Raw genomic sequence first — 19,878 nt, forward strand, 5'->3', positions numbered from 1 at the left:
CCCTTTCTCGCTACTCCATCACTGTGCACCTTCGTCCACTGCCTGAGCATTACAATAGCCGTCTACAGTCTATTCTCAACGGAGTCGCTTGAAAAATATGTCTGCTCACTTCCTCCCAGCAGCTTCGCGTTTCCTTCAGCATAAAACCCACAGAGCTCACAATGGCCCATGCGCCCTTGCCTGCCTTGGCGTCCTGCTCCTTCTCTGCCCCCTTCCCTCCCACTCCCCTGCCCACTGCTCCAGGGTCAGTGACCTCCTTCCTGTTTCTTGGGGAGCCAGGCACACTCCCACGCCAGAGCCTCTGCTCTGAGGTTCTCTCTGCCCACCATTCTCTCCAGACACTGCCATGGCTCACTCTTGCCATCCTTCAGGATTCTGATAAAACGCTCCCCCCCCCCCCCGTGTGAAATAAGCCCTACGTCCCCCTTATCCTGCTGCATCGTTCCCAGGATCAATCACATCTGGCAAACTAGACGCAACGTGCTAGTCCCTGCTGCTCGTTGTCCATTGTAGCATGCAGCTCTGAAGGGCAGGGGCTGGTGAGTCGCCAGCACCTATGACGGTTTGGCGTATACAGGAGCTCAGTTCACCATCTGTAGAATAACGCAATGAATAAAAATAGAGGAGGCAGGGGAATGGAAATGAGGACATGGTGAGTGAGGTAAACCCTCATCTTTCATAGTATATTAATCAGTAGAGACTGCCTAAAGTTGATAAATAACCAAAAAAGAGTACTGAGTTACAGAGGTATAACATGAGCCAGTGTGTTGTGCAATGGAAGGCAAGAGGGTTCCTTCTGCACTCCGGGGGCTGGCAGAGCCACTGTGGCCCACCTTCTGGCACCGCCTGGAGAGATTAACTATGGGAACACATATGATGTGCACACATATGATGTGCACACATATGATATTATTGTGTGTGCTGTGCACACATGATCCAGCAATCCTACTCCTAGAAATCTCCCCTGGATGCCTCAGGGGACGCCTGAGAGGATATGCATGCTCCATTGGCTTTAGTGGCAGGGCATTGCAGGCAACCTAGGAGCCCATCACCAGGGGTGCGAGGCAACATGTGGTCGTGGTCGCTGCGTGCTGTGAAGACTCTGCAGCAGAGAGAAACAACCGTTTAGGTGTTCATACACAGAGAGAGACCGAGGATTGTGGGTTGAAGTTGCAGCCCGATACCGTCTACATAACTTACACACACAGTCAGCATGGCATAGGTTACTTCGTATTGAACTCCAGAGGGCCCTTATTCGGAGTGAAGAATGGTGTGAGAATCGACCAAGGGGAGAAATAAAACAGGAGGAGGCCTTGCTGGAGATGGTGCAGGAACAGATGATAATCATGTGCCATGGATGGAGGACTATCTTGTGCATTTTAGGCCCAAAACAAAAAAGAAAAAAACATTCGCTTTTTCCTTTAGGTAGAAGGACTAGGGGTAGGGAAGAAGGGAGAAGAATGTTCCCTTGTTTAGAAGCCTTTCTGCACCATTGATTTTTATAAATCGCATGCATTTCTTAAACAGCATAAAACAAAAAAGCAGAAATCTGTCATTCAGAACATGGTAACAATTTTTAATAGTTAAGTAATTGCAAGCTTATCTCATTTTTCTGGAGAGAAAAAACTGCCGTCCAGGAAGATTAGACATGAAGTGTTACCTATTATGAGGGTATTTGTGTATCTCTAAAAGTTTACCATTGAGTAGAATTGGGTTTTTCAAGACTGCACACAACGCGAGCACAGCTGAGCCTCTCGGGCCCCTGAGCGCTGGTCCACACACTCAGGGAGGCTGCAGACATCACCTCTGCCTCTGGAGAGCTTATTCTTGAGTTCCTGGCATGTCACCCTAGACGGGGCCAATGGCCTCCTCTCTGGTACACACCCGCACAGAACACAGCACAACCTGCAGGCTTCCCCAGATATCGAGGAGCCACATCACCCACCACATGGCCAGCAGCTGTCACTTTGGCCGCCTCACCGCGGCCTGCATCCCCCAGCCCTGGTCCACGCAAGCCTGCTTTCCCACGCTCCTCTCCCTTGTCTCCCTGCATCCCGCCCACGGCAGCGCTCGCCTGAAGACAAATCCTGGGGCCAGCAGTAAAACGTGTCTCTCCCTTGTTTCAGGTCTTAAGTTTGGGGTAGAGGAGATCATTTCCAGGTGAGGGGCAGAGAGATGGTTCTGGAAAATTCCTAGTCTCTGAATTGAGTTTCAAACGGTAGGTGAGATTTTGATATAGCAAAATGGCAAGAGTAATTTTATTCCTCCCAAGAGGAAATAATAAGCAATTATGTATAAATTGTAAGTTGTTACCTTCCTAAGCAGTAGTAAAGCCAGAAAAGTTTATAATAATTTCTGGCAGATAAATTGTAATTGTTTTTCATGTTGAACAGCTTCAAAAGTCTAAGCCGGTAGTTGCCATAAACTAACAATGCTATAACCATGTGCTGATGTTGTCTTAGAGGTTAGATCTGCAACTTGAGAAGCCGTGCACCGAAGAGGACTCCAGCGGTCAGAGTGATGTCAGGCAACAGGACCAGCACAGGCCTGGGAAGACAGAGGGGGCGGTGGTCCCACCCCTTGTTACCTTGGATGGTGGGCCTCCTGTGATTTAGCCCAGACCAGCCAACAGTAAATAGATGCTGAGCGTAATATGAACTCCAGGCCTCAATCTCCCCACTGTCCAAAAAGGAACACTGCTTGCCTTACATAACACAGTTGGATTCAGATAAAATGATAAAATAAATGTAAAAAGCCCTTTGACATGAAGTTATTTATACTTAAACAGTTAACATCAGTGGCTAACACTTAGGAATGGTCATCCATATTTCAATATATGACTTAGGCTGGTCACGAACTGTTCAGCCACATACACTCACTTTCATCTGAACCTGCGCCCTGAACACAGTGGTCCCAGCCACAGGGGACGGCTACACTCCAACTGTGGCTGACCCCTGCTGAGATGTGCTGTGAGTGTAAAACACACACTGGATTTTAAAAGATTCATATGAAGAAAAAGTGGGAATACATTTTTGTACCGATTACATGCTGATGTGATAGTTTTTGGACATACGGGGCAAAATAAAATGTTTTAATGTTTACTTCACCTGTTTCCTTTTACTTTTCCAATGTGGCTTCTAGAAAACTAAAACTTTCCTGAGTGGTTAGCATTCTATTTTTGTTAGACAGCACTGTTCCAGACATCTCCCTGGTCACACGACGTGGAAACAGGTTGAGAGAGATGAAGGGGCAACTCCTGAGCACAGACCAAGGTTTCTTGCCTCCCATTCCAGAACTTTCTAACATGCCACCTCCTGATCACTGCCTTAGGGTCCATGCTTGTTTTTTATGCAGTGAATATTGACTCAGCATGTACGGTAAGCTAGGCACCACGCTGGGAGCCAAGAGCACCGTGAAGAAGAAACAGACTCAGTCTGTGCAGTCACAGGCCTTACAACTTAGGAGAGAAGGCGCCGCGTGAGCAATGACAGACCTCGATGGGACACGATGAGGACAATGTTAATGAGCAACGTAGAATGCAGACATTTCTGTTTCTCCCGGCCCCGGTGACACTCTCCTCAGACCCCTTTCCCGACTAGGCCTCATCCGGGAGTTCCTCGTACCCCCTACCCTTGGCATCTCCTAGGGTTCTCCACCCAGAGCCCTCCTGTTCTTGCTATCTTTGGAACTGAGCCCCATCTACACCACGGTCTCTTTTCCCTGTTGCAGTGGTTCCTGAGTAAAATGCTTTCACGGCTTTAACTGCCATCCGGCTCGATGCTCTTTAACAGCAGCCAGAGGGATCCACTCTGATGATCGCCTGTCCACGGCCCGTCAGCAGCCCTGCCGAGACGTGTTGTGTGCTGTCTGGAGGCTACCAGAGGCCTATGCGTGTGTGTGAGCTCAGCCCACCAACGCTGCTCTGGGTAAAGAACATTCTCAGTGCTGGCTTCGTCCCGCAGCTTTGAGCCAGGAAGACTTTCTCCCTTGCAACTCGTTCTTGCTCCTATTCAGATGACACAACTGGTCACTCGAGGGGCGGGGCCAGAAGCTGAGTCACGTGCAAAGCCTAGCACAAGGCAGTCAGCCTGTGTGGCTCTCACACCTGAGTCCTCTCTGCCTTCTTGGTTTTCTACGTTTGTGTTCCACTCACGTCTTTTGTTGCCACAGGAGACAGAATTCTTTCTGAGAGAGGAGATCTGAATGAACCATTGAGAGGGAAAGAAACAGACAGCAGCACCCAGTCTTCGCTGAGCCATCACTTTCATTTTATTAAAAGACCAATTAAACATCTTGAAAGAATGAGCAAGGAACATCACGAAGTACCAGGAGAGAGAGCTTCATTTAGGTACGTCAAACTCTGTATCCACAGAGATTTGGAGAATTTTGGACAGTTTCCATGTCGATGTTAGTAATTTTCAAGTAGTCAGGTAATGGTACTTAAAGAACAGAAATCAAGACAACCAACATCTCCCCGCCACCCCCAACTCCCCAGCTATGGTTGACTTTCCCTTTTTTGGATACCCTGTTGAGACCATGTTACATATTTTACTCAACTCACACAGTCTGTTCTTATATTTTTGGGCCTGTTCCCATGGAAAAAAAATTGGGGAGTCAGGACATTTTTAAAGCTGTACAGTTAACCCAGTGTTTTCCAGGTCTCCCTTTTTTGTTGTTACTTAATGTTTTATATTATTAAAATAAATTCAAGTTGAAGTTGGAACCATTGTCATCAATTTAGGTTTAGGCCATTTGCACCTGTAGTCTCCATAAAAGAATAAAACACAAGCTTTAGAACAGCAGAAAAACTAGGGTTTAATCCATCAAAGACATGTGCAAGTATTGTCATCAATCTGGAAGACATCGCTACCGGTTCTTGTCTGCAAGGAGAGCCGAGTGTGCACTGACATGCCACCTGCTCACCTGTGGCATCTCTATAATAAACTCCGCCAGCTCACTCTGGACCTTACCTGCCCATCTTTCCATCACCATCTCCATAACATCGCCACCATCTACTTATTCAAACTGGAAACTCGCGATAGAACACCAAGGCTTGCCAGCATACCCTCCGACTCCTGCAGAAGCCTTCCACACCTGTCCTTACTCAGTATGGTGACCACAGTTATCCTCAAACTGGTTTGCCTCATGTAGCTTTACAAAACCAGGCAGGAAGCTGCATGAAGAATATAAACCTTCTTATCATGATTTAAGACCCTCCTGTACTCTGTGGTCCCTCCGACCCCACTGCCCTCAGCCCTGGGCTCCCTGACCAGTTTCTGTGAGTGTGGCAGCCTCTCTGCCTCCAGGATTTCCTTCCGCCTGCAACAGTCTTTTCTCTCAAAAGGGAGTATCATTTTCTCAAAAAGTCTACCACCACCACGATTTAAATTGCATCTATTAAATCCTCAAAGTGCCCTATACATCTTCCTTAAACAAATTAACAGTTACTAACTGTATGTTTATATAAACAAACTATTCTGTCTTCCTAGATTTGCTTTGGGCCACTTGGAACCACTGTGTCCCCAGTGACTGAGACAGAGTAGGCACTCGTAAATCATATTTGTTGAATAAACTGTGCAAGAAATTGTCTTTTATACCCCAATTTGAAGTCAAATATGAGTCTTTTAGGGTGACATTTCTTTGAATAAACTGGATGAATACTGGAATGAAAAACCTGTCACTTTTTGCCCATATTTTCCCTCTGCAAGTCATTCCACTTACATTTTGCTGTGGCTTAATGTTACCCTAAGTGTATAACAAAATTTCTGAAATGCTTTCTATGTCGTACAGCAGAGAGGAAACCATTGTCAGACAGCACATACTAGAAAATTGTTGAGTGCCTGCTGCGATTTCTATGTGATCCAAGAGACAGAAGACCATTGGAGGTGAGAACTATGCGCCTTGAGGTGAGACTGAATCAATATTAATACAGCTTTTGTCCTCCCAAACTTTAAAGTACCCTTTTGGGCATTAAAACATACTGAAAGTGAATATTATGTTCCAATATAAAACATCTGTCTTGCCAAAAAGATCTCCACGAGTTTCTACAACCCCGCGAGCCACTGCTTCCCTTCATCAAAGTCTTCCTGAAATCCTGTGGCATGGCCCTAGCCTGGCACTCCTGCTCAGAGGCCATGGAGAAAAGGCGAACTAGACACAGGGAGGCACAGCTGGCCGCGTGGACAGGAAGAAGCGCATGCGAGGGGCAGAGCTGAGCCCCATTCCCGTGCCCATGCCCAGTCTGCACGCATTGTGAGCCTCCTTCCCTGTCACTCCACTCGCACACTTCTGTAATCACACCCCCTCACAGGAGTTACCTCGGGTGGGCCCCTGCCCTCAAACACATCGCACCAGGAAATCTTGTTTATACAATTTGCTAATTCCTGGGTATGCTTAAGAACTCAAAGAGGCAATGCTGGGACAGTGTAACAGAGAAACAGTCTGGATGGCCCCAGGACTGCTGATATGCAAAGCAGAAGTCATGAAAGCCTGGAAGCTGAGTATACGGGGACCATTGTCAGAGTGATCTGCAAGCTTTCGTGACATCAGTCTGCGTGGTCGGGACAGAGGACACTTCCCCACGAACCAAGCACACTGCCTGACACAGAATGACACTCAGTGAATGTTTAATGAATCAGTGGACAGGCAGGAGACGGGATGGGAAGGCTGATATTACAAATAGAATCTTTGTCAGCACTGTTAAAATAATAGTAAATACACTTAAATACATACAAAGTTTATTAAAAATAGGTTGCAAATGAAATACAGTAGAAATGGAAAACTACAGCAGTTGTGATGTTTTTCCATAGTAATGCACAGTCATGAAAAGCACTTTCACACATATTCACATTTGACCTAATCGTCCAAGGATGGCCAAATCCACCTGTTTACGGGTTTACAACCACACACACAAATATCCCTGTATGTAGATATTTACATGTATTTGCATGTACTTATGTGTATTTCTTGTTTTTCTATATATTAACAGACTAGTTCATCTGCCTCTTTTCCTTAAAGAAAGTGTGGATTAGTCCCCGTAAGGTTGCCAGTGTTCTCCAGTGTTCTCGAGACATTCGGGAGGAGGCTGCTTCTCCTCACACCTCCGGAGCAAGCACGCCAGTCCTTCCTAAACACTTAGAACCATTTTACTCCTTAGTTCAACAAGGGAAACAGTAAAAGCACACTTCCAAATAAGAACCCTGATTGACACAAAAATATTTACACTCGCATTTTAATGATTTATCATACAACTTGCATTAAAGTGATTTCTAGGCTAGAAAGCCTCTCCCTCTTCTATTTGAAAGTGTGCGTATTTTCTGAATGTACATATTTGTAAGAGAACAATATGGTACAGAAAAATCATCTAAACCCCACAGCAGGGCTTTGTCAAATAGAAAATTTGCTCATAATCACAAAGTAATTTACCATTTTAACATCACACAATATAAACAAAGTGAGGTCCGTCTCCCCAATATCAGCTACATATTCATAGCTGAAGAAATGACAGTGTAAGTAATAATTCAACAAATGAAAATTAAATAACTCTATTAATAGAGTGTAAAAAAATAGCTTGAACTGCCATACGAGTTATTCTTACAATATTTAAATTACAGATGCCATATGCAATTGAACTCCTTCCTTTCCCTGACAGCATATCCATGTAAATCTATTTGTTTTTCAGATTTAAAATTTCTAAGCAGCAGCTGTGCGCGAGTGTCACCTGTTCATCTCCCGTTCTCCTCAGGTGTTTTTGTTCCTGTTCACAGCAACACTGTTCAGCTAAAGAGATCCTCTTTTACAGACTCCCTTGGAATATCTAAAATATTTAGTTAACTTTCTAACTTAACTGCATCTTCAAAATCACCAATGATTTATTAGTCTAACAATAACCTGATATTCATAAAAATAAAATTTCCTAAGCTTAAATCCTCAAAATGTTCTTCTTGGAGAAATTCTCTTAAATCAAATATTTAGAATTGATCAGGCGGGCTTGTACCTGCAAGGAAAGAGATGGAACAAGTCTCCAACGTGCGTCATCTTCCAGCATCGTGACTGCACAGAACAGACTAGAAAGGCTACCACGTTAGCTGTGGGCTCAACATACGAACAGCACGTGTTCACACCTTCTCTCTCCTGGAAGGTAAGACCTGACTCGTCCGTAGAACAGTCTGTGGTTGCTACTAAATAGTGCAAACAATAGTCTGGGTAGTTCAAGCTATTCTCTGTGTAATAGCTAAAATAAAGTTTTTGAAAAAACAGAAATAAAACATTGTGCTCCTTGGTGAAAATAGGGGAGAAGAAACATCTCATTATCTTCTACTGCCCTTCCTTCTGTCCCCTTTCAAACTCAGACTCTAAAAAAGAAACTAACAAAAAAGTTATCTTTATGTGAGCCAGAGAATTAAGAAATTAGTACTTAAATTGTATAAATGACAATCTCTTGGTAAAATAAAATAGAATTTCTTGGAATTGGAACATCCCTAAATCCCAACCATTTTAGAAACAGAAATCATAAGTGACTTAGAAATCTAACCTCCTCTTTCCTCTTCAATCAAGCTCATACCTACAAAGCACAACTGAGAAGACTTTGGGGTAAATACAAGGTGCCCTTTTCCTTTTTCTCATTTTGTGTTCAGTTCGTTTTCCAGTTCTGTTAATTTACGAGAGGCTTTTACTTTATTGGACACATCTTGACCTTGTGAAAAAAGACGCTGGCGCTCTTTGAACGTCAAGTTTTCAGGGGCTCCAGAACTTCCAGGTAAATCTGCATCTTGGCTGCATGAGAGGGAAATGTAGAAGATTATTGGTCAGAATGGAAACAACCTGTCAACAATGAGGTAAGTTTACATAATGCGCAATTCAGTAAAACTTGCAGTAAGAGAGAGACTCATTCTTTAATTCTGCCATAACCCTTCCTATAATTAAAATTATTGGGGCTGTATTTAAACCCATGTAGAAAACGGCCAAGTCTTCTCCTTACTAAAATGTTAACTTTCTCCAGTCACATCCACCTCTCAGAAAGCTAGTCACTTGAACCTTAACAAGCAGGTAATTCCTAAAAGTTAAGTTTAGCTAAAGAGGTATAGTTTTAAAATAAAGCATTGTAATGAATCCTACATGTATCTGAGGGCAGCGATCAATACACCTAACTTAACAAGTTATAGTAAGACACGGAAGATTTTCTTCATCAGTTCAACTTCAACTGTGTTTCTGACTAAAACCTAGTTGAGGACATTCAGTGAAGACATTAAGCCTATTTACTTTTTGTGATCATCAGGGCTGGCCTTATGTAGTCGAGCAGGGCACCTGGACGTTGCTCAAGAATTTTCCACCTTCTCTGGTGGAAGCAAACAGCAGCATGCCCAACGGCTTAAGTTCTGACTAGAAAGCCTGGTACTTACACCACTGTCTGAAACAGAACTATATTAGCAACAGAAAAGATAAAAAGCCTGTATGCTCACACAATTTTGTACAATGAGAAACATCTGAGCTGATAACGAAGTCTCTGAAATTTCAATCCAGCCTCACACAAAAATGGCTCGAGGAAGGAAAAAAGTCACCAATGACGATAAAGTTATTCATCTAGGACAACTGTAAATACCTTTTAGACAGTTTCTCTCTTGAATCCCGATAAACATCATGGGCACCGATAACTGTCCCAGTAGATCCCATGTAAGAGTTTGGTCCTTTTCCATGAAAGAAAAAGTCAAAGTTAAAGTACTTGTAATTATTTCCAAAAATTTACTCATAATAAAAATGCAGTGCCCGTAGAAGAATAAGACATCTTCAATTACTGAATAAAGAAGAAAGCAAAAGCCTCTTCAAATCAGACAAAAGATCCATCAATTTGAAATTCACATCTCTTAGTGGCCTGAGTAATCCAATCACTGCTCTCACAAGGTGCTGAATCCCTGGCGTCCTGGCCTTTAGTATCAGAGAGGGAACAGCATAGGTCTTAGGTAGTAACAGTCAAAAAGTTCAAATCTGATAAAAGGCATAATTATCAGGAATTCAGAAGAAAAATCCACAAAGACTGACTTAAATGGGGAGATAGCACAATTTTTCAGACACTAAGAATTTTCTTACAAAATCACTGAGTAAACGTAACCCAAAGATTAAGAAGTAACCACATGACTGAAGTTCCTCTTCTCAGGACAACTACTGATTTTTTCCTCAAAATAAGTGGCTATAATTATTAAAACAAAACAAAATGTTTTAAACAAACAAGCTACCCAAAACCCCTAGGGTTTGATACTAGTGCTGCAGATACAAAATCACTGACAAAATAAAAACAAGACCCCAGCAGCACAGTGTGAGAGAAGAGAGAGGCTGTCGGCCCCTTGATCTGCCTGTGACTGGCCGAGTAACGACAGAGAGTAACATCAACCCACCTGGTAACACCACCATCTGCCCTGTCTACTCCAAACGGTTGTTGAAGATCAAAAGAGATGATGCACATAAGGGTTTTAAATGCATCCAAATACAAGATTACAGTGCCACAGATGATATATTAAGATAATAATGCATTAAATCAGCACTAATGTATTTCTATTAATTGTAACATCAGCAAGAAAAAAATTTCACACTTGAAAAATCTTTTGCTTATAATAGTACAGGCTATAGCAATAAATGCTCAATATTCAATGAACAGTGACAGCATTACATATTGGATTAAACAGGCCACAAAATTATTATAAAATTTCAACATTAAAATTATCCTTTTTAGACAAGTTGCACAGAAATGAATTTTTACGTTTCTTTTCTACATAACAGGACATACTGTGCAGAACATCTCTGCTATACTGAGACAGAGCTTGGACACTTCTGAGTGATTCCTCTACGCACTGCATCTTTCCCTACTCCTTAGTGCAAGTCTCCCATAATCACACCGTAGGAAGTCACCCTCAGCAAAGACTCAAAAGATAGAACAGAAACACAGCTCTAACTTAAGGCAATCCATAGTGGGCCTTTAGATAAATTATTTTTGCATAGTGGAATTTTTTCAATTTTAATTCTAAATTTTTTCATTTTGTTTTTAAAAATGTTATGTTGTATCTTTTGAGCTTTGTTTTAAGAAACTTGCTTCTTCCACTGGTAAAAATCAATTCCTAAAAATTTTCAAAATTTTTAGAGTTAATCAGAATATCAAATACTTTCAGCTGACAATATATGAATCAATACTACACATTTCAAATAATTTTCAAAGAGCTTTAGTAAAGAATATTTTTTAATATGTTGCTATGCTGAAATCTGACATTATTCATTCCAATTCATATCTTAATTCCTCACAGCACCCAGTGAAAGAAACCAAGTCCAGTCTGCAGAAGCATGCTTTTCCAGAGTGCTCACAACAGAGAAAGGGCGGAACACAGAATGCGACAATGTTGGTGAGATGCTGGATGGTAAGGTCAGATGCGTTCTGCATTTGGTGCAGACAGCTTTGTACTTTACGAAGGAAGTCTTCAAAGAAGCCCGAGCAATCAGATGCAGGACATACCCTGCTCCTATGTGGTGTTTTAAGTGTGAAATAAAATAAGGGTTAGCGGTATGATTGAAAGCCAAGATGGTTAGAGGTGATACCTAGCTACCTCATATTTACTGTGTCATGACACAAAAGATCTAAAGTTCAGCTTCTAATTTGATGCAAAGAGACTGATGGCATCTCATTTCAAAAATTACTATTATTCCATAAATGTCTTTGAAGGTACTACATTCTAGATATTTACAACAGAAATTTTACAAAAAGATTTAATTTTGGCTTTTGAGTGACTCAACCTGAATATTATTATATTCTGAACCTGTAAAGTAGATCAAAGCTCTGACTCAGGTGGGAAGATCCTGGCAAAACATTTGTTATGTAAGGGTGATGACTATGTGAGTTTTTATCATTCAGCTTCTTTTAGAATTGTTGTGAGTCCATGCATTGCACTATGCAGAATCTGTAAGACTCTTGTAGTCATCAAAAGTAACACTACCACATTTGAGAATGCTTATTGCCAGCATTCCAAGTTTGTGTGAAGTAGTAAGATTAGCCTGAAATTTGAATCCTTATAATTTACAGTTATAATTTGAAATACAACTTTCAGCCCTGTCTCAGAAATTGACTGCTGACTATACAGGAACCTCCAAGTCCTGGCAAAGGCAGGAACGCCACGGTGCCCTGCAGTCGGCGTGGAAGATTATAACCAGAGGGTTATAACTGCACGCCTACGCTGTGGTCTGGCTACTCGTGCTGTGACGCTCTGAGAACGTAAGGTCCCAGGAAGAATTGAAACCAGTCAGGGGAAAAAAAGAGTAGTCCCACGATGACCAGGTTCTCTGGCCCCTGGCAGGCGGCAGCTGGCACTGAGCAGTACCATGAACCCAGCTTAGCAGAGTGCTTCCACTACTCCGACCAAACCACCATGAGACACAGCAGTTATCTCATAAGCCGCTGCCACGTGGCATTTAATCCAGAGCACAAGTTCTACTGATGTTAAATAACAGAAACTGAACATGTAACTACGATGCTATTAATAACAGACATTTCTCTTTAGGCACCAAAATGCGTGAAAAGGGTATTTGTTCCTCCAAATATAAGAATTATTTGAAGCGGTAGAGAATGAAGACCAAGACCAACAGTACTTCAAGGGACCTAGCAGTAACAGAGAAGGGCTGATTGCTATCAGCCGATCACAGAAATGGAACTTTTTAAAGTATAAAAGCAGTGGGAGTACTAAGATATTGACTTAAAGGAGTGTGAGCACAGACATTACAATTGGAGTAGAGGGAGGTCACCATGCTGAGACTAGTGATCAAGTGAAATCAAATCCCAAAGCGAGTGCCGATCGACACAGGCCACACTACAGTGGGAAGTGTGAGAGAGCCTCCAAGATTCCAGTCAAGATCAAAGGTTTGATTTGCAATTCCACTTTTTACCTCTACCTTTGGAGTGGCTGGGATGGTAGAAGCCTGGTTTTTTTGGAGGGGGTGGGGGCAGGCCTGCTTTATGAGCAGTACTGTTGGCACTGGCAGAGGGTGGCTGGAATGAGTTGGAGAGAAAGATGCCATCGGAGGCCGGGCGTGGCTGGCAGGGGGGCTGCTGTGGCTTAAGGGCGGCAGGAGGAAGGTCCCCGTGAGACTTTCTCGTGCTGGAGTACTTATCCTGACCTGCTAGACTGCAGTGCTCCTCCTCCTCCTCCTCCTCCTCCTCGTTGTATGCAACAAACTTGGCGGTGTACAGAGAGTCGGGGGAGAGGACCTGCGTCTGGAGGTAAGAGGCGGTTCGCTGAGGTGGGGGAGGAGGAGCGTTAGCCGGAGGGGACGGGGATGGGAGCTCGTAGCCCCGTGGAAGCGGAGGTCTGCACAGACCCGGCTCCTCAGGCTCCAGCAACCTGCGCTCGGCCTCGTCGTGCTGTCTGCGCCTTTCGGCTTCCAGGCGGCTGTAATACCCTTCTTCCTGTCGCCTCTGCAGGCGGGAATAGACAAAAGTGCAAAGGTCAGAGGTCAGGAGGGGACCATGGCCAACCCAACTGGGCCATCACATGGCATGAAAGGATATATTTACGCCTCAGTCCCCCATCAATGATAACGAATCCATGGGAACATGAAAGTTTGAACATAATTACTATGACAGAAACGGGCAGACAGAGCTGGAAATAGTCTTGAGACTCACAAATACATTCATACTGTTCTGGAATTATCTGACATAAAACTGCTTAAAAGGACGGAATGAACAAACTCTCAGGTACTGGGAGGCTCCCTACTTTCAATTGTTACATCGCTGTCCCCATTCAATTATTCCACTACACTTTTAATTCTCCTCTGCTTCTCTTTCTGTCTGTCTCTCTTTTTCCTTCTGTTTTTGGTAGGATATTAACTTACCTGTTACTGCTGAGTTCAAAGACAAGACAAAACCAAAAATAGGCTATACCTGGCTTTCTACAGGTAGCCCCTTCAGAAGTGCAAATTGTCTGCTTTTTCACTGACCCCAGTGAATTCAGAAGAAGAGTGTCCTTCCTCAGATGATTGAGTCATCTGGTTTATTTCCAGTTATTCAGAGGGAAATTAATAGGAAACCATAAACTGTAAAAAACATTAACTCACTTTCCCAAAGCAACAATCTAACAAATACGCTTTCCACAGTTCTTAATTTCTATTTCAAATCTTAATAAACTCCCTGACAGACAAAAAATTAGAGAGCCAGGCATTAATAGCAACAGCAACAAGATGTTCAAATATATTTTGACACATACTGTACATTTTTTCTGACATACATCTGCACAAACTACAGTTGACAGTGTTAAATTATTTTAACATTAAAAGAGGTAACAGCACAGTTTTGTTAAAGATTGACAAGAGTTTCAGAACATAAGAAAAAAGTAAATAGGAAAGGGGATGAAAGATCAGAGTCCGCTGCCTCAACCTGAGTAACAGTTAACACTACAGAACAGAGTACAGTGAAATTTAAATTCATTCAACCAAGACAACCAATTTTAGGGACCTTGCTGGCATTAGGGTAAAAGTTTTTAGTCCCATTTCAAGTTGAATTCTTGTGTTTTCTCCCAAGTCCCTCTTGAGCCCCCCCCACCCCACGCACACACGCACAGTGAATACACAACAGTCAGTGCTCCACCTTCTGAGGGAGAAAACTCTAAGAATAAATGCCAGCCCCAATCATGGCCCTGGACGTACTTTCTCACTTTCTCTGCTTACTCTATGTTGAGGCATCCTAAACGAAAGACATTTAATCTTATTTTTCTACACAAAATGAATGTTCTCTTAGGGTGGGGGATTGAATCCGGAATGACCTTTGTGGCTCTGAAGTGGAGCTGTCAGGAATCTTGGTATTACACGAAGAACAGTTGCTTGGTAACGTTTTGGGGGAAACCAAACATCCCCTTTGAGTTATGCTAAGAGTAGATACAATTACATGACCCCAGAAGACTTCACTCTACCCAAGAAATGAATGGCACATTTTCCTATAACAAAGCAAACCCATCAATTGTGGACATTCTGTATAAAAAATAGGTTATTCAGCTTCTTTTTACAGTGACCACTCAATTATAGGAGCAGTTACTAAGACATAGTGTATTTGACATAATCATGAGTTGTGAGAACACGTTAGAAAAATCAAATAACCCAAGAGTCTCAACACAGAGAATATAACCTGGCCCTTCTCCACATGTGCACTGCCCTCAGGTGGCAACCTGACCGCCCCTGCTAGGTACGCAGGGGCACAGGACTGCGCCTAACCAAAGCCCGCAGACAGCGGGTCTGCAGGCCTCCAGAGCAGGCGGAGCAGTCCATGGAGAGTCTGGGACAGCGAGTGACTGTGAACTGGGAGAGCACATCCTTCCCAACAGCCACGGAAGAGCAAACAACACACACCATAAAATCTGAGAACGCTAGTGGCTCCAATTCTGGAAATCTGATTTCCTTAGAAAGATCATCAATTTTGACTTACCATTACACAAGCAAAAGACTCAAGGGTAACCTAATCCTAAAAGCTCAGAGTCTCTGAGAAGACTTCAAAATCTGTCCAGACACAACGGATAATGTGATTATAGGCTTTAGGGAATGGTAAACGTGTATAAAACATAGAAATCGTTAACTTCAATACAGGTATGTGTCCTTACATTACCTGTTCTATTTTCATTTCAATGAGTCACATCACTTCTGTCAATGTTACTCTTTGATTGTTATGTATCCTAATAGACTGTGTCACTACAAAAGCTTCCCCAAAAGTTCTTTTTTGGGGAGGATGGGGAGGGTGCTCTATTAATACAGTTCACGGGACTATCAAAGAAGGAATTATTAATAAACACTAAAGCTTTCCCCATCAGCAGTTGTGGCACTCAAACCTTCCACCTTCACAGAAGGGCAGTAACAGAGAACCGCTTCTCCCACACCATGTCCAGTGACAGGCAATCCCTCGGGAGAGACCCGACAGTGAGCCCCTGCTCAGAGCCTTACTGCACTCGCGGAGAGGGACCCGGAGGGCAGCATCGCCGAGCTCCCAGTTCTCAGAATAGGTCAAATTAATTGTCATTTTGAAATTCACCTGAAGGGATTACTTGAATTAAAAAACCCACATATGGAAACAAGTAACTCAGAATATTTATCAGATTACATACTAAGTTAAATTTTCCTTGTATCATGTTTTTTATAAGCCATTTGCTCTCTTTACCATCAACCAGAATTGAGTAATTTCAGTAAACAATCTATGTTAACAGACTGTCTTACTCTGTTCTTGTTGCTTCCCACATCTCAAACTCAATCTGAACAATAACTGAGCAAACTTCACCTTCACAATAACCAGCTGGACCGTGTCCAGAGTAAGCAGACCCACGGCTAAACAGGCCTAAGAGTTCAGAAGTTTGAGAGACAAAACTCAAAGGAAAAGGGAATCTGGAGACAGTTCAGAAGAGAGGTAGGTGGGTCAGATCGGGCTAAAGTTTTTGGTCCAAAAACAAAGTTGGGGGGTCCAGGCCCTGTTCTGTCTTGTGCGTCTTAAGGGACATATAATCTCTAGCCCGCTTTGCCCCAGCCAATCAATTACGTTCAGGCTAATGTGGTAAAATTCTAGCTGCCCTTAGAGAACCATAACCTTTTCTTCAGCATCCCGTTTTATTCGTTCCTCCTCCTGGCGGCGTCGCTCTTCCTCCTGTCTGGCTCGGTCTTCTGCTTCCCGCTTACGCATCTCTTCTAGCTGCTGTTGCCGTCTCCGCTCCTCATCCTGTAACTAACAACAAATTCATTTTAATTTCCACTCAACAAACTCCACCAGCACAACACATAAAAAGCGCATACTGAGACAAGCAGACACACACACACACACACACACACAAAATACCAGGTTAAAATCACTGTTGAAAGACACTACAACTTACACGTTTTATAGGTCTACAATTTCAAAATAAATTACCTAAAGACTTTGTCCCCACAGTTCCAGAATTATTCTTCCATTAATTGTGGCTCAAAGCAAGAAGGACTTTATCTCAGACATTTACACATTAAACAAGCAGGATTCTTTTATTACACCAAAGTGAAGTTAACCAGCTGAAGTAAATTAACAGACTCAGACAGACTCCCAATTTATGATACTACAGAACACACTCAACCATCCTCCTTCCCTTGCCCCTTGTTCATTTGTTTTAGTTTCCACTACGAATGTCAAGAAACAAGTCTCCACTCTTGTGGGTCATGGCAGATAAGCACCAGCCTCTCAGTGGGTGGGGCTCACGTGGCACCACAGGATCCAGAGGAACATGGCGACTGCTCAAAGTTATCTTCACAGCAGCCCACCTTTTCTTGGGGACCAAGTTTCTAGCTCTCTTCCCAGCCTGGCCCTTTGCCATCAGTTAGCTCTCTCTGGATCCCATCCTGGACTTTAAGAATTCCTTCCCAGCTCAGGGATATCCCCAAACTCTGAGTCACAGAATCTAAACCTGAAATTTGGAAGGAATCTATTCTCACTCTCTTCTGCTACATCTCTGCCCAATTATCCATTCTATTTGAACACCCCCAGTGTCTGGGGACCTCCGCCTACCTCCCAAGACAGTATATTCTATTTTCAGGGAACTGCTAGTCAAAAAGTTCTTGTGCGGGTCTAAACTGCGCCACCTGGTTGTTTTCTATTTCTCGCCATTCAGGCTCTTCCTTTTTGAAACAACACAAAACAAATTTATTATCTTTCTTTCATACCATTCAAATACTTAAAGATATCTTGAAAAATCTAAGACGCATCTCCTATTTGGTTTTCAGCTCCTTTATCTTCCTGGTCACATTTCTCTATGCACTACAGGTTGAAAATACCTTTTCTAAAAAGGAACCCTGAATTAAAAGCACATTTGTCCAGTAGAGAACAGAGTAAGACTCTCTTTTTGTCATCTAGATATAACTACTCTACTTCTGTCGTTACAGCCTAAGATAACAGTAACTGAAAACTTCACACTCTCCAGTTATTTCTTATGTGTTATAGACCTGGGCTGTAGCAGCACCCACAGCGCTGCACCATCCTACATTAAGAGGAGTTGATTAACAATTTTAAAAATTAAAATGGAACTCGAAGCCATCCAGTTCAATCTCTAACCACTGCAGGAAGCCCTTAGACAAAATCTCTCACGGTGTGTTTCAGTATCTACAGAATTACTAGTTATTCTATAAACTGTTCACAGCAAAAATAGAAATTGTTAACTTCGGGATTTGAATTGTGTTTGTGTGTATTTTTTTAAACAAAAACAAAAACCTAACAACTTCGCTCTTGCTTGATTTCTGTATCTGATGGGAAAGTAACAAATTAACTTGTGTCATTAGGCTTTTTCATGTCAGTCAACAATAAAACATCTTAGAAAAAAAATTAAAATTCCCTTCTCAAGAAGACAAATTAATTTAACTTCCTCTTTAGTATAATCTAGGTATAAGCCCACAAGGGATGTGAGGATAACTGGCTTGTAGGGGGCTCTGTAGCAGGAGTAGATGCTACTGATGAAGAGCCAAGGGAGCAAGGAAGAACAGTGAAAGGTGCTCTCCCCAGGGAACTGCAGAGCTAACATCCACCTGAGAGCTCCCTGCGGTAGGGTCTTACAGCCAAGAATGGAAACATTTACCAAGAATTTTAGAGTCATCAGCACAAATTACAAGAAATAACACCCCAATAAAAATAACAAAATAAAACAGCAATTGAAAACATTAAATATTCTACAGAAAAGTAATTTATGGAAAAATAGAGAATTGCATTAATGCAATAGAGGTTTTTCTGTTACCCAATAAAGCACAAACTAATTTCATTATGTTATACTTTCTAGACCTAATTAAAAATAAGTTCTAAGCAAGAAAAAGTGTACATTGAGATAGCCAGTTCTTTTAAATTAAATAGGAGTATAATTTTAAGAAATCAGAACAATTACAATTTTCATAATTATAATTATAGATACAGAATGCTATCTTATAAATCTACGAACAGGCATTTTCTCTTAAAAAAGATTGTTTTGTTCTTCAAAGATATGCTGCTTTACTCCAAAAAAAAAAAAAAAAAAAAAAAAAAAGCAATAATGAGAGAAAAGAGAATCTCTTAATTTACTCCAAATAATAGCTCAAGATGGTACACTGAGCTGTATGGTTTACTCACATTCAATAACAGTTAAAGGCATTTCAACCTAAGTTACAAATTTAATGACTCTGATATCCAATGACAAACTTCCTTGTTACATTGATACCCTGAAGTTAAATGAAAAGGAGATGAGCTCATTGTTTTACATTAAAAGAATGAAAAGTTACATGTGATCGAAGCAGTCTTGTAGAAAGTTATATTTGGGGAACAGATCTGAATAGATATAACAATAATTCTTACAGAATGAATCGAGATAGTCCAGACTAAAGTTATTCTAAACCAAGAACTATGCTGAGATTTCAAAAGCCAGTATGTATGCTTAAACCAAGGTTTTGCTATACTGGTGTCCACATTTCTACAAAAGGTATTTTCAGGAAAAAAAAAAAGAAAGAAAAGTATGTTGAGATCTGTGTGGCTATAATTTTATACCACAAAAATATATTAACATATCTTTAATTTATAATGGAAATCTCATTAAGGTAGACAATCATGTTGAAATATCTGAATACAAACCAGGGTTAAGATATCCTTTACTTCTGGACATTTTCACTGAAAATACAAAAGTCTGTTAAGCACATTACCCTTAAGAAACCCTTCTCTCTGCAGATCTTTTCTGCTTATGCTCCTACCCATTAAAACACCTAAAAAGTTTTAAGGCCCAAAAATGAAGAGACGCCCTGTTGAGGCCATTTATTGCTGTAGGCCTGTGGAAGCTGAAGCCTGGGGCCAGAGCCCAGCTCTGCAGCTCCTTAGTCACGCTTCCACGAGAGAGTGCACTCTGTCGG

General features: G+C 42.0%; 1 protein-coding gene across 8 annotated transcripts in view; it reads right to left on the reverse strand.

The window, feature by feature from the left end:
• Positions 1-6,609: 6,609 nt before the first annotated feature.
• Positions 6,610-19,878, reverse strand: part of AFDN (afadin, adherens junction formation factor) — a 142,064-nt gene continuing 128,795 nt past the window's right edge. For 5 of the 8 annotated variants that reach the window (XM_058533986.1, XM_058533984.1, XM_058533985.1 and 2 more), the window contains 4 exons: positions 16,589-16,723; positions 12,919-13,447; positions 9,602-9,686; positions 6,610-8,775 (listed from right to left, as the gene is read on the reverse strand). In XM_058533986.1, the coding sequence (XP_058389969.1) occupies positions 8,622-8,775; positions 9,602-9,686; positions 12,919-13,447; positions 16,589-16,723 (903 nt within the window). In that variant the 3' untranslated portion in view covers positions 6,610-8,621. The remainder of the gene's footprint in view (positions 8,776-9,601; positions 9,687-12,918; positions 13,448-16,588; positions 16,724-19,878) is intronic. The other 3 variants (XM_058533990.1, XM_058533989.1, XM_058533987.1) reach the window with 2 other exon arrangements.

The sequence above is a fragment of the Diceros bicornis genome, chromosome 39 (assembly GCF_020826845.1).
Source record: "Diceros bicornis minor isolate mBicDic1 chromosome 39, mDicBic1.mat.cur, whole genome shotgun sequence".
NCBI lineage: Eukaryota > Metazoa > Chordata > Mammalia > Perissodactyla > Rhinocerotidae > Diceros > Diceros bicornis.